The sequence below is a fragment of the Boleophthalmus pectinirostris genome, unplaced genomic scaffold, assembly GCF_026225935.1.
Source record: "Boleophthalmus pectinirostris isolate CB_2022bp ecotype Guang Dong unplaced genomic scaffold, ASM2622593v1 HiC_scaffold_21, whole genome shotgun sequence".
Lineage (NCBI taxonomy): Eukaryota > Metazoa > Chordata > Actinopteri > Gobiiformes > Gobiidae > Boleophthalmus > Boleophthalmus pectinirostris.
The window spans coordinates 33065475-33080247 of NW_026571175.1; the positions used below are offsets into that span (position 1 = coordinate 33065475).

General features: G+C 42.1%; 1 protein-coding gene across 7 annotated transcripts in view; it reads left to right on the forward strand.

Annotated features, from left to right (window-relative positions):
* The window catches only part of si:ch211-152p11.4 (regulator of G-protein signaling 3), a 79840-nt gene extending 76432 nt beyond the window's left edge, over nucleotides 1–3408 (forward strand). For 3 of the 7 annotated variants that reach the window (XM_055157020.1, XM_055157019.1, XM_055157021.1), the window contains one exon: nucleotides 546–3408. In XM_055157020.1, coding sequence (XP_055012995.1) covers nucleotides 546–716 — 171 coding nt within the window. In that variant the 3' untranslated portion in view covers nucleotides 717–3408. The remainder of the gene's footprint in view (nucleotides 1–545) is intronic. The other 4 variants (XR_008632692.1, XR_008632694.1, XR_008632693.1 and 1 more) reach the window with 4 other exon arrangements.
* Nucleotides 3409–14773: the final 11365 nt, after the last annotated feature.

The window sequence follows — 14773 nt, forward strand, 5'->3', positions numbered from 1 at the left end:
TGGAAGGTGTTTCTTGGGGAACAGCTGGTGCCTTTCGCTTTGGGGTTGACTTGTTAAATTCGTAACTGAGGTTGAGTGAGGGATCGGGATCCCGCTTTGATGGCGCTCCACATACAGAATGTTCTCTGCAAACCCTGGACCAGACCGGAGGCTCAGAGCCCACGGCAGGGCCAGAGCTCGAAGCTGAGGCTCGGACCCTGCGGAGGCTCGGAGTCAAAGCTCGGAGTCCACTCTAGTCTCGGTCTGGTCCCGCTCTGGTCCTGCTCTGGTCCCGGACCTGGATCAGTCCTGGTTCAGTCCGTATGCGGTGCAAAAGTCCGACATCGCAGTCACGGAAGTCACGTAAACGGGAAATGGCCATTATTCGTTTTTTTTTCATTCTTCATTTAAACACAAAATCGAAAACTGAAAAAACAAATCATTATCTGTTTTTTTTCATTTTCTTATTTTCGGTTTTATATTGAAAAACAAATGAACGAATGACACACGGATTGTTCTGTGTTGTATGCATCATCATTTCTAACCCTGCTGCTCTCGTCTCGTAGGTGAACCTGGACAGTAAAACCCGGGACTTGACCATCCAGCTGCTGCAGGCGCCGTCCCACGCCTCCCTGAACCTGGCCCAGAAGAGGATCTACTCCCTCCTGGACACGGACTGCTACCCCCGCTTCCTCCAGTCGCCCCTCTACACCACGCTCCTGCAAGAGTCCGAATGACCGGCCCCCTGTGCCGCTCCGGGACACAAACTGCAAAACAAAAAAATCACCGTCTGTTAAAAGCACCTGGATTTTTTAATTTAAGAATATGAAAAAAAAAAAAAAAGACCCGTGCACGGTTCTTTCCCACTTATATTAACCCCAGTACAGATAGAGTGTATATATCCGTCGCGTGCTGCCTGCGTCTTAATTAGAAAACGCTTTATTGCCCGATGATCAGGAAGTGCACGTTAGCATGCTAGTTGTTGTTATAGCTGTAGCTGTCACGGCCAAACTCCACTCTAGTGTTGCTGTGAGTAATTAAGAAGCTCGAAAGTGAGTAGAGTAAAGTAAAGGTCACTGCAAACTGTTTAAAAGGAAATAATTCTGGTTTTTCATAAAAGTTTTAAATTCAGTGATTAATTTGACATACCGACGCTTCGACGTTCCGGCATTCCGACACGCCCCCGTTCCGAAAGCTTTCGTTGCCGTTCTGACAATCTACTCATAGTTTGGAGCGTCACCTTTTTTGCCTTGTAAACAAAGTGTGGGCCGTGTCTCTGAACCAGGACTAAAACTAGGACTAAACCAGGACCAAAACCAGGTCTAAAGCAGGTCTAAAGGAGGACTAAATCAGGACTAAACCAGGACTAAAACCAGAACTAAATCCAGGTCTAAACCAGGTCTGAATCAGGGCTAAAACCAGGACTAAACCTGGACTAAACCAGGACTAAAACCAAGACTAAAACCAGGTCTAAACCAGGACTAAAACATGACTGAAATCAGGACTAAAACCAGGTCTAAACCAGAACTAAATCCAGGACTAAAACCAGGACTAAACCAGAACTGATATTAGGAGTAAAACCAGGTCTAAACCAGGTCTAAACCAGAACTAAACCAGATCTAAAATCAGAACTAAATCCAGGTCTAAACCAGGACTAAAACCAGGACTAAACCAGGACTAAACCAGAACTAAAACCAGGACTAAACCAGAACTAATATTAGGACTAAAACCAGGTCTAAACCAGGTCTAAACCAGAACTAAAACCAGGACTAAACCAGAACTAATATTAGGACTAAAACCAGGTCTAACCCAGAACTAAAACCAGGTCTAAAATCAGAACTAAATCCAGGTCTAAACCAGGTCTAAACCAGGACTAAACCAGGACTAAAACCAGGACTAAAACCAGGATTAAACCAGAACTAATATTAGGACTAAAACCAGGTCTAAACCAGGTCTAAACCAGGACTAAAACCAGGACTAAACCAGGACTAAACCAGGACTAAAACCAAGACTAAAACCAGGTCTAAACCAGGACTAAAACATGACTGAAATCAGGACTAAAACCAGGTCTAAACTAGAACTAAATCTAGGTCTAAACCAGGTCTAAAATCAAGTTTAAACCAGGTCTGAACCAGTCTGTGGAAATATTGTCTCAAAAAGAACACCGCCGCATCTTCATAACTCCCCTGTGTGTCGGAATGGCGGAATGTTTGATAAAAAAAAAACCCAGTACAGATATTTTGTAAAATCAGCTCCTTGGGTCAAAACAAAACTGTTGTACTGTCTGTTTCTAAAGTTATTTTTATCCTCTGCGAATCAAGAAGTCAGGTTGTACTGTCAGCATGCTCGTTGTTGTTATTACCGCAACAACAAAACACCGCTCTAGTCTGATCGTTTTGTTAAAAGCTCATTTAAACTCATCGCGGTGAATAATTAGGATGCAAGAATGAGTTAGAAAAGTTATTTTTTTACTCTTTTGTAAACCATTTAAAGTAAACTAGTCCTGTTTTCACGTTTCACAACCGAAAAAAACAAATTCTTAAAGGTGCATTGTGTGATGTTTCTGGTGTTGGGTCCATCAAACGCTTTTCTCCATGGAGATATTCTTGCTTTGTCTGGAATGTTTCACAGTATGGCATTAAACTAGGGTGATCAGACGTCCCTGTTTACCCGGGACAGTCCCAGTTTTGAGCCCTTTTCCAGCAGATTTATACAAAATCCCCAAAATTGTCCCAGTTTTATACAAAAAATGTCCCAGGTGTCCCTATTTTTGACCAATCTGACCCCTGCCAACAGTAAAGAGAGGCATTATTGTCACTTGTTTAGGTAAAATCCAGAAAAGCTGCTTAAAAATGACCAAAACACAAAGAAAATGTGACTATACTGACTCATGTTTGTACTGAATGGGCCGAATAGTTTTCCTTAAAGGTTGTATGGAGGATTTTTTATTTATTTTTTTCAGTTTCAAATTGTCAGTGAAAGTTTAAAATATCATTACAGAGACGCAGCAGCCTTGTAATTATGATGACCAAAAAAAAAAAAAGAATGAAAATCTATCAACTGTGGACGTAGTGAGGCCAGATAAACATCAGCCAATAGAAAACAAGACTTCCTCTTTATCTATTGGCTGTTAGGTTGTCAATCAAACTCGGGGGGATTACGTGGTTTATGCAGCGGTTCTTAGGCTGCGATCAGACTGCAGCCTGAAGTGACCCAAATCCGATTTTTTGGCCCCTATGTTCCTGTATCTGATCTTTTAATGACAGTCTGAACGACACAGATCAGATTTTATCAAATGTGACCCAGGACACTTGGATATGTGCTCCTGAAACCGATACATATCTGATCTTTTGACATGTGACTTCAGTCTGAACGGCCAAAGTGCATTCATCCACCTACACGTTATCAACAAGACACAAACGTCACTATTCTGCACTGAAGTAGGAGAAAAAATTGTTAATGAACTCCGTGTCACTGAAGTGAAGCACATCACCACTCACCACTCTTGGCTCCGTCTCCACATCCACACGTTCCTTTCAACGGACGTCGCTGCCGCTGTCCCACAAAACACCACGACCAAAAACCTCGTCCTTCTCCTTCTCAATCTCCTCCTTAAAACAAGTAAGTTGTTCATGTTCTGGCTCCGGTACGAGAGGAACTTTAAAATCTCCAGGTGCTCAATGCTGCGTCCATGTTTGGACAACTTCTGTAAACACAGAGACGCTCGCTGCGGTTGACGTCGTCGTGTCTCCAGTGCACATGCGGGACACTTTCGGGCCGTTTAACGTTCACACTGGAGTCACATACAAGTCGCATTTAATTGGAAATGTGAACGACCTCGCAAAAACATCGGATTTCACCAAAAAATCGGAATTGAGGGTTAAGCCCTGCAGTCTGAACGTAGACTTAGAGGCTTTTTCAAACTGTAGCTTCCTCGCATTTCGCACAAAGTTTGTTGCAATGGCAGATGATGAGAATCCACGTCCAGTTCGCCGCAAAAGAAAGTCCGTTTTTGAGGTCGCTGAAAGAAGAAGAGAAGGGGAAAAGGAGAGAAGCCAAACTGAGGTGATTCTTGGAGATTCCTTCCAGCGATGGCGCGACTGAAGCAGACGAAGGATCTAAAAACTGATGCATCGGTTGATAAATTACTTCTAGACAGGTCACTTCAACAGTCATTCTGGCTGTAAACAAGCGTGATTTCTAGAGTAAAGAGGCGAGAGGAGATGTTTCTTCTGAATGAGCTGTGGAGGAGGAAGGTGGTGTCACGCATGTTCCTTAAAAAAAAATCCTCTATACAACCTTTAATTACACACTCATTTCACAGTTTTATTATTACCAACCACCACAAACCGGGTTATGTCCCAGTTTTTGTTTTTTTTTTTCAAAATCTGTTCACCGTATATTAAACCTTTCTATCTCCATGAAGACCAAACCAGACCAAGTTACAGGTCGGATCTGTGGAGAGGCGACCCCACTCACAGTCCGAAACGCCTGTTTTTCTAAGTATTTTTCAGCTATAAAACAACCTGTCATTGACTAAATGTGAAGTAGAGCTGTTTAAAGTCATACTGTGGAACATTTCAGGCAGACAAATGACATCTCCATAGAAACAAGAGGATGACAGACCCCCAACCAAAAAGTTACACAGTGCACCTTTAAGCTTTGGTATGATTTTGTGTAATAGTTTTATTTCAAGCCAGATTTTCTGTCCATGCTGAACTGAAACCAAAACTTCCATCATCTACAGACTTTCAAAATCAATAAATTAAAAACATAAATAAATAAAAAACTCAAATACTGTTTTAGCACATGCTGGTTTTTTAGTTTTTGCAGAGCTCCGGGCCTCAAAAGTGCCCAGCGTCTGTAGAGTGGACTGTACATAAGAACCTGTACTGAGAAAAACGTTTTAGACTTTTTAGATGAAAATTGTCGTCTGGAAATATTTGATTGTACTGAAATAAATAGATTAATGTGCGTCTCCACTTCTCTGAGTTATGTTGTGTTGTGTTTTTGTTTAAGCGAGGTTGACCAGACGTCCCCTGACCCCGGTTTATTTATCCAAAACCAGTGATTTGTCCAAGTTTTATACAAGAAATGCCTCAGGTGTCGCTATTTTAGACCAATCTGATCCCCGCCAACGCTAAAGCAGGGAAAATATTGTTGTTTATTTAACGAAAATACAGAAAACCGTGCTTGAAAATGACCACACACAAGTCTCTCAGATTAGGATTGACCCACAAGTGAGTCGAGAATGGACAAATATACTCGCTCTTTTCACGATTTTATTCATACCAATCATCCCAACTCCAGCGTGTCCCAGTTTTAAATATTGAAAATCTGTTTGCCGTAATTTTGGGAAGTCACACGGTCGAATACAAGTGCGTTCGTGACTGTAATAAGACCATATTTTGTACATAAAAACATGCATTTATAAACCATTTCAGAGTCCATAAACTTCAGGTTTGTTTAGATATTTTGAGGGGATTAATCTGGCCCACAAAACTTGAATAATAATAATTTTCAGTGTTTTAAAATTTCAATTAATTCATTTCAATAAATAGTAAAATAGGATACAGATATTTTGTTGTGATGCTCATGTTATTTTTTCCTCTTATGAGGTGGATTACAAAAAATACTCCATCCATCTGCTCCTGGTCCGGTCCTTCCGTCAAATTTTAAAACCCTTTGTGGCCCACGAGTCGAAAAGTTTGCCCACCCCTGTGCGAAACGGTCAGATCCAAAAGGAAGCTCTGCTGTGATTGGTCATTAGAAGGAATTGTCATTTGTTTTACTAAAATATAGAAAACTGCTTGAAAATGACCTTTAGGCAAAAAAAAAAATGCACCGATAGAAGTCCTTCAGATTATGACTGACCCACAAATGAGTCGAGAATGGACAATTATACTCGCTCTTTTCACAATTTTATTCATACGAACCATCCCAACTCGAGCGTGTCCCAGTTTTAAATATTGAAAGTCCGTTTGCCGTAATTTAGGGAAGTCACACGGTCGAATACAAGTGCGTTCGTGACTGTAAGATCATATTTTGTACATAAAAAGGTGCATTTATAAACCATTTCAGCGTCCATAAGCCTCATGTTTGTTTAGATATTTTGAGGGGATGAAGAGTGAGGACAGACATTCAGTGAACTGTCAGAGCTGGTGTCCAGTGGAGTTGCTCTCTGTGTTAATCCAGAAACATGTTTTGTTTTTAGGGCTACGTTTATATGACGACGGTCTGAACAGAAGACGCAAAAGTGTCGTCGCTTTTTAACTTTTTATTCCGCGTTCAGACGAGCGTTTTCGGGAGGAAACCTGCGTGCATACGGTGACGCAAAAGTGTGTGGAATTCGATTGTGTGGTGACGCTCGGTGGTGATGTTTGTGACGTAAATGTGTGCACGACGTGAGCAGATCTGACCAGAGTTTTGCGTCTTGGGCAGCGTAGACGGAAACGCTACAGCGGAGGGTATTCAGCTTTTCTACTCTGGAGGGTGGTTTCAGATTTTTGGATTTTTAAACCCCAAAAACACTGTCACCGTCTAAACGAAAGGCACTTCTGATAAAATATTTTGCCGGTTTTACCCGCAAGTGTAAACAGGCTCTAGTCGCTCCAAATACAAAATGTTCACTGCAAACTCGGGATGATTTAGGCAGCCAAATGTTTCATTTTTGGTCCTTCCTGTGGATCAATCCTGCCCATCGCCTTCACCTTTCACTATTTTTCAATTCCGTTGGGAAGAGAAACAGTTCACACGCATCTGATTCACTTTTGCATTTATGGAGTTCGCAAACAAATTTCTCGAGCCGTTTTCCGCCGTTAGGATCCAACAACCACAACAATTAACGATGTCTAAATCCCAAAACTAAAATATGACAATATCAGAACCAGAAACAAAAGCGATATGGTTCAAAAGGCTTGAAAAGATCGACTTCGACATGTTGGTTCGATGCTCACTTTTTCAGAAAATCCTTCCCAGTATGAATTGCGCAATGACCGGAAGTCCGAGATTCTTAATGCGTGTATTGAATAAATGCAAGAGAAACCGTTTTATTGACATGTAGTGGAACATTGAGGCAAACGTTTTAAAGTTCCTGTTTAAAGCTCTGTTGTCGTCGTTGGCTCTGAGGTCGTCGGGTTTGAGTTTCTTTATAATTGCGAGTTTCCAAAAAGAGAAGTTTAAAGGAAATCCTAATATGGAAACTTAAAGGTCACAGCTCGTGTCCTTCACACACCAACTCCACGAGATTCCACCAACTCCGCCCACTGCCTCTCCTCCCTCTCCGTCTGTCGCTCCTCTTTCTCCTCCTCTCTGTTCCTCCTTCCCTCTCTCTCCTTCCCTACACCCTGTCTCCTCTCTCTCTCCCTCCTTCACTTCTTTCCTCCCTCCATTCATCCTTCTCTACCTCCTCCCCTCTCCTTCCGTCCTTCCCTGCCATCTCCCCGTCCTCTCTCCTTCTCTCCACACTTTGTCTCCTCTCTCCCTCCTTCACTTCTTTTCCCACTCCATTCTTCCCTCTTCTCTCTATCCCCCGCCCTCTCTCTTCTCCCTCCATTCTTCCCTCTCTACCTCATCCCCTCGTAGCTCTATCCCTCTCTAGTTTTCACTCTTTTACTCCTTCCTTCCATCCTCTCCCTTTCCTCCTTCTCTACATCCTTTGCTCTCCTCTCCCCCTCCTCTCTCCTTACCTACACTGTTTGTCTCCTCTCTCTCCCTCCTTCACTTCTTTTCTCCCTCCATTCTTCCCTCTCTCTCTCTCTCTTCCCTTCCATCTCTCCCTCCTCTTTCTATCACTCCACTCTTTGTCGCTCTCTACTTCTCTGCCTCCCTTCTATACTCCCGTCTCTCCTTCCTTTCCCCTCTCCTCCTTCCTTCCTTCCTTCCCCCTCCCCTCCTTCCTTCCCCCTCTCCTTCTTCCTTCCTTCCTTCCTTCCCCCCTCCTCCTTCCCTTCCCTCCCCCTCTCCTTCCTTCCTTCCTTCCTTCCTTCCCTCCCTCCTTCCCCTCTCCTCTTTCCTTCCTTCCTTCCCTCCTCCTCCTTCCTTCCCCTTCTCCTCCTTCCTTCCTTCCCCCTCTCCTCCTTCCTTCCTTCCTTCCCCCTCTCCTTCTTTCTTCCTTCCCCCTCTCTTCTTCCTTCCTTCCCCCTTCCTTCCCTTCCTTCCTTCCCCCTTCCTTCCTTCCTTCCTTCCTTCCTTCCCCCCTCTCCTTCCTTCCTTCCTTCCCCTCTCCTCCTTCCTTCCCCCTTCTCCTCCTTCCTTCCTTCCTTCTTTCCTTCCCCTTCTCCTCCTTCCTTCCTTCCTTCCTTTCCTTCCCCCTCTCCTTCTTCTTCCTTCCTTCCTTCCCCCCTCCTCCTTTCCTTCCCCCTCTCCTCCTTCCTTCCTTCCCCCTCTCCTCCTTCCTTCCTTCCCCTCTCCTCCTTCCTTCTTTCCTTCCCCCCTCTCCTCCTTCTTCCTTCCTTCCCCCTCTTCCTTCCTTCCTTCCTTCCTTTCCTCAGTCTCTCTCCCTCTCTTGCTCCCTCCTTCCTTCCTTCCTTCCTTCCTTCCTTCCTTCCTTCCTCCCCTCTCCTCCCTCCTCCTTCCTTCCTTCCTTCCTCCCTTCCTTCCTTCCCCCTCTCCTCCCTCCTTCCTTCCTTCCTCCCTTCCTTCCTTCCCCCTCTCCCTCCCTCCTTCCTTCCTTCTTTCCTTCCCCCTCTCCTTCTTCCTTCCTTCCTTCCCCCTCTCCTCTTCCTTCCTTCCTTCCCCCTCTCCTCCCTCCTTCCTCCCTTCCTTCCTTCCTTCCCCCTCCCTCCTCCTCCTCCTTCCTCCCTTCCTTCCTTCCCCCTCTCCTCCCTCCTTCCTTCCTTCCTTCCTTACTCCCTTCCTTCCTCCTCTCCTCCTTCCTTCCTCCTCTCCTCCTTCCCTGTAAAAAATAATCATTGATAATCCTGTCCTTGTGTCTCTCTGTCGCCCCCTGGGATCGTGGAGCGTCTGTGTCGGTGGAAAACGTCGCTCCGTCCTGAATGAACTGAATGAACGGACTCTTCTGTAAAAGGTCACAGTGAAGCTCAGAGTCTCGGCTCCTCGGAAAAACACACAAACCGCAGCACGATGACTAACGCCTCTGTTCGCCCTCTAACGGAAAAGCTTAAAGAGTCTGTACATACGAGCAGTGAAAGAGCCAACGTGACGCCATTTCTGATCCGTGTTTTAATGTGGTTTCCTCATCGCAAACAGACCTGGGGTTGTGTTTTGTTGCATTCACACAAGTTAAAAAATATTCTTATGTGGTACTAAATCTTTCTATCTTCACACGGCAAAAATGCTCAGCCAAAATTTAGGATGTAAACACTTAAATCTATCCAAAAATTAAATAAATGTAGTGAAATTATGTGTCCGTGCAGCAAGATCATTTTACTTGACAAGTTTATCTTAAAATAAACAAACTCTAGACTAGAATGAAACAGTCTGTATTAATTGTTCATGGGCTGGAAATAAGTTTATGGAGCTAAATTTGAGATAAACATACTCGAGTATCAAGCAAATCTGCATCACTGAATCTAAAAACAAGTGAAGTGTTGCAGAGGAAAATGACGGTAAATGGACTGGAGCTTCTAGTTGAATCAGGGAAGAAATATATATGTTCAGATTCAGAAAACTTTATTCTGAATCTGAATCTGCATTACTCAGGAGCCAGAGGTCGGAGAGACTTTATTGATAAAATAGGTCATTTCATTTGCAGCAGTTCTCAGAGCAGTTCTCACACAAACACAAACACACACACACACACACAAACACACACACACAAACGCCGTGAGTCAGTCCATTATAAAGCACATGTGGAGCTCAGTGACAGTGTATATCCAGTACATTGGGGATGTAACAATAATCAAAATATGGTGATATTGTATCGTCAAAGTTCTCACAATAATATCGTGAACCATCACAATATATCGAATTACAAGTCTCTTTGTTTAAATTAAGAGTTATGGTTCATTCATCCATCCACTTTCTTCTAAGCAGAGACTCCCAGACTTCCTTCACCCCAGACACTTCCTCCAGCTCCTCCTGTGGGACCCCAGGAGTTCCCAGGCCAGACCAGAGACATAGTCCCTCCAGCGTGTCCTGGGTCTTCCCCGGGGCCTCCTCCTGGTGAGACATGAACACATCCTGAGGGAGACGTCCAGGAGGCATCAGAACAGAGTTATGGTTCAGCAATAGCTAAAAAAAGACAGAGGGAACTACATAGACCATGATCCTTTGCTCCATTTCAGTGTAAACTACAAGAAGAAATAACAGTTCTAACACTTTTAAGTCTTGGTTCTTTGGATTAAGTCTTGTTGCAACATATTGCAATAAATGTCGCACCATTGGTGCATTACATACGTCACGACCAAATAGCAGCGATTGGTTAAATTTAGGGCTGGGCAAAATTTAAAAAATTAATCGTGATTCATCGCATGTTTTATGCAGCACCAATGAATGAATTAAAAAGTAGAGTGTAGTAGTGACTTTTATTGGAAATGTAAATGAAAGAGTCAAACATTTGTTGTGCAAACAGCATTTCTTTCAGAGTTGAACCTCAGAGACGTCAAGGTTTTCAGTGAAGCCTCAAGAAAAAATATTGAATGGACTTTTGTACTACTAATATATTTTTTGAATATTTTTTATTCAGTGAGTAATAAACATGACACTAATAATAATTTCTAGATCAGTGTTATAAACTTGGACTGATATTTCTTGGGAATCAAAGGGTTAATATAATAGAATGGAAATGGACCAATCACAGTTTTTCTTCCAGTTGTATCTGGGTAAATCAGTGACTCCCCCTGCAGCGCTGAACTAAACAAACAAGCTCAGCTCAGAGCTCACGGCTGGTCCGGTCAGAGCCGGAACCCGCGGCTGAACCCGCGGCTGAACCCGCGGCTGAACCCGCAGAGGCTCAGACTCGTTGCATCTCACGTGGTCAGAAAAAAAGTGAAAAAAAGTGTAAAGAAAAGACGTCAAACTTAAAGAAACGCTCGCGGTGGACTTTTTCAAAATAAAAGCCAGTGAGAAACAGACTTTTACAATAAAATAAATAAATAAATAATAAAAACTGTGTTAACGGCCTTAAAATAATTGTCAGCGTTAATAACTTAATTAGTTAACGCAAAATTAACACAGTAACGTGCCCGGCCCTAGTTAAATAAAAAAAAACAAAAAAAACTCTCCTACCATCGAGTGAACGAATCCAGTGCTGCGAGGTCAGACGATTTCCACAAAGTGAAACCGTCTGATGAACCAGGCTAGATGAAACCAGCAAATAAAAGAAAAAGTGAGCAGACTTTTGATAAAAGAACAGTAAAAATGGTTGAGAATCGTTTTGTTTTCATCAAAAGAGTTCAGTTTTCTCAACAGGTCCATTCTTTGTACCTGTTACGTGACATTTTTTAAGATTATACAACAACAAATAAGTAGAGAATAAAACTGAAAACAAGTTGAATAACCCGATTTAAACTCCACACGTCTTCACTAGAATTATTTGGATAATTTCAGCTCTGGAAATGTCAATCTTAAAAGAGAACTAAAAGGTAAAATGTGGCTTTTACCTTGAAAAGTGCTGCAGTACTTTTCCAGTCTCAGTAGAGATGTAGACAGAGTAATAATAAAGAGTTACTCAAACATGTGAATGAAACAAACACAACTCCGGGTCTGTTTTTTGACGAGGTGAGAGCTCGACCCGTCACGATAATCACAGTATTAACTTCAGTCTGATCGATGGGACGTGTTGATGATTTTGTGGATCATTTTTCTCTGAACTTGTTGGACGTTTTGTGTTATTTTACCGCAGTACGATGAGATCTGAACTTTTATGACTCATTCTAGACACAACTACTCGAAGGTGCTTTTCCGTTGGAAGATCTGTCCGTCACCTGTTTGTTTCTATGGATACGTCATTGCTCTGTCTGGAATGTTCCACAGTGTGACATTAAACAGCTTTGCCTTAGATTTATTCAATTTCAGGTGGTTTTATAGTTCAAAAATGCCTTAAAAAAACAATGATTCTGACTGTGAGCGGGGTCGCCTCTCCACAGATCTGACCTGTAACTTTGTCTGGTTTGGTTTCCGTGAAGATAGAAAGGTTTAATGCCATACTGTGGAACATTTCAGACAAACTAATAACATCTTCATAGAGAAAAGCATGAACATTGAAGGACGCTCCACCGGAAAAGTGCTCCATTTTTTCTTTTTATTTTTTTTTATTAATTTTTCTTTTTTTTTACATTTTTCTTTTTTTTTTTAATGATATTATACATATTGTAAAAGATTTTGTGGATAATTCTGCTTTATGGTTTGGTTTCTATATCGTAAGTTTAAGTTTGTAACGGGTATTAAAAGTCTGGTCATGATTTTATTGTTCAGAAATACCTTTTTTTGTTTTTATTAATATTATCTTTATTAAGTTTTTGTTCTTTTTTTGGAAGAACACAGACTGTCAGACGAGGGAAAATAAAAGGACAAGAAAGTGACAGTAATCGCAAGTATAATAGACGTTCACTTTAAAGATGTTACCAGGACTGAAACAGGACTAAAAAAGGACTAAACCAGGACTAAATTAGCACTAAAACAGGACTGAACTAGGACTTAAATAAGACTAAAACAGGATTAAAATAGAACTCATCCTAGGACTAAAATAGGACTAAACCAGGACTAAAACATGACTTAAAAAAGACTAAACCAGGACTAAATCAGGACTAAAACTAGGACTATACTAGGACTGAACTAGGACTAAACCAGGACTGAACCAGGACTAAAAAGGACTATACTAGGACTGACTACTAGGACTAAACCAGGACTGAACCAGGACTAAAAAAGGACGACTTATATTTCTGGAAACTTTCCTTCTCCATATTCCTTGTTGAAAACGCTGTATAAAAATGTGACTCTTTACCAAGACTCCGATGTCAAATAAAACATAATTCTATAAATGTACAAGTAGAAATAAAATACAGCTTTTAAATAAAAATCTAATATATCAAAAATAATAAAAGAGAAAACTGCCCACCTGCGTTCTGCCTCTGAAAGGGTCAATGGTCTGATCCCAGGACTGAACCAGAAATAAACCAGAACTAAACCAGGAACCAGGACTAAACTAGGACTGAACTAGGACTAAACCAGGACTAAACCAGGGCTAAAACATGACGAATCCCAGGACTAAACCAGGTCTGAAATAGGACGTAAAACAGGATTAAACCAAGACTAAAACATGACTGAAAAAAGAATAAACCAGGACTGAACTAGGACTAAATCAGAACTAAATTAGGACTAAATTAGGACTCAACCAGGTCTGATACCAGGACTGAACCAGGACTAAACCAAAACTGAACCAGGACTAAACTAGGACAGAACCAGAACTGAACCAAGAGGACTAAAACAGGTCTGATGCCTGAACTGAACCAGGACTGATCCCAGGACTGAACCAGGACTAAACCAGGATTAAAACAGGACTTAAACAGGACTAAAGCAGAACTAAACCAGGTCTGAACTAGGACTGAACCAGGACTGAACCTGTATAAAAATGTGACCATTTACCAAAACTCTGATGTCAAATAAAACATAATTCCATAAACGTAGAGTAAAATAAAACACAGCTATCAAATCAAAATCTCAAATCAAAATCTCAAATCTTTTAAAAATAATAAAAATCGCTCTTGTACCTGAGGAGGAAAACTGCCCACCTGCGCGTTCTGGCTCTGAAAGGGTCATTGGTCTGATCCCAAGACTAAACCAAAATAAACCAGAACTAAACCAGGAACCAGGACTAAACTAGGACTGAACTAGGATTAAACCAGGACTAAAACCAGAACTGAACCAGGACTGAATAGGGCTAAAACAGGACTAAACACGACGGATCCCAGGACTAAACCAGGACTACAAGGTCTGAACCAGGACTAAACCAGGGCTAAAACATGACAAAAAAAGACTAAACCAGGACTAAACCAGGACTGAACTAGGTCTAAACCAGGACTAAACCAGGGCTAAAACATGACAAAAAAAAGACTAAACCAGGACTAAACCAGGACTAAAACATGACTGAAAAAAGACTAAACCAGGTCTGAACCAGGACTAAACCAGGACTGAACCAGGACTAAACCAGGACTGAAAAAAGACTAAACCAGGACTGAACTATGACTAAACCAGGACTTAAACAGGACTAAACCAGAACTGAACCAGGACTGAACCAGGGCTAAAACATGACTGAAAAAAGACTAAACCAGGTCTGAACCAGGACTAAACCAGGACTGAACCAGGACTAAACCAGGACTAAAACACGACGGATCCCAGGACTAAACCGGGACTTAAACAGGACTAAACCAGGTCTGAACTAGGACTAAAACCGGACTAAACCAGGACTAAACCAGGACTAAACCAGGACTAAACCAGGACTAAACCTGTATAAAAATGTGACTTTTACCAAAACTCTGATGTCAAATAAAACATAATTCCATAAACGTAGCGTAAAATAAACCACAGTAATCAAATTAAAATAAAAAATAATAAAAATTCTTTAAAAATCGCTCTTGTACCTGAGGAGAAAACTGCCCACCTGCGCGTTCTGCCTCTGAACGGGTCACTGGTCGTGTTTTCGTGAGGACGCCTGTGGTGCGCCGGACTTGATGATAGTGCTTAGGCCCGACAGCGGAAGTGGAAGGAGGGGGGTCCAGTGTATACATGTGCAGGAGTGTGCGTGCGTGCGTGCGCGTGTGTGTGTGCGGCGGTTGCTAGGAGACGGAGATGCACACGGAGGAGAGTACACGCCGTCAGCAAACACGCCAGC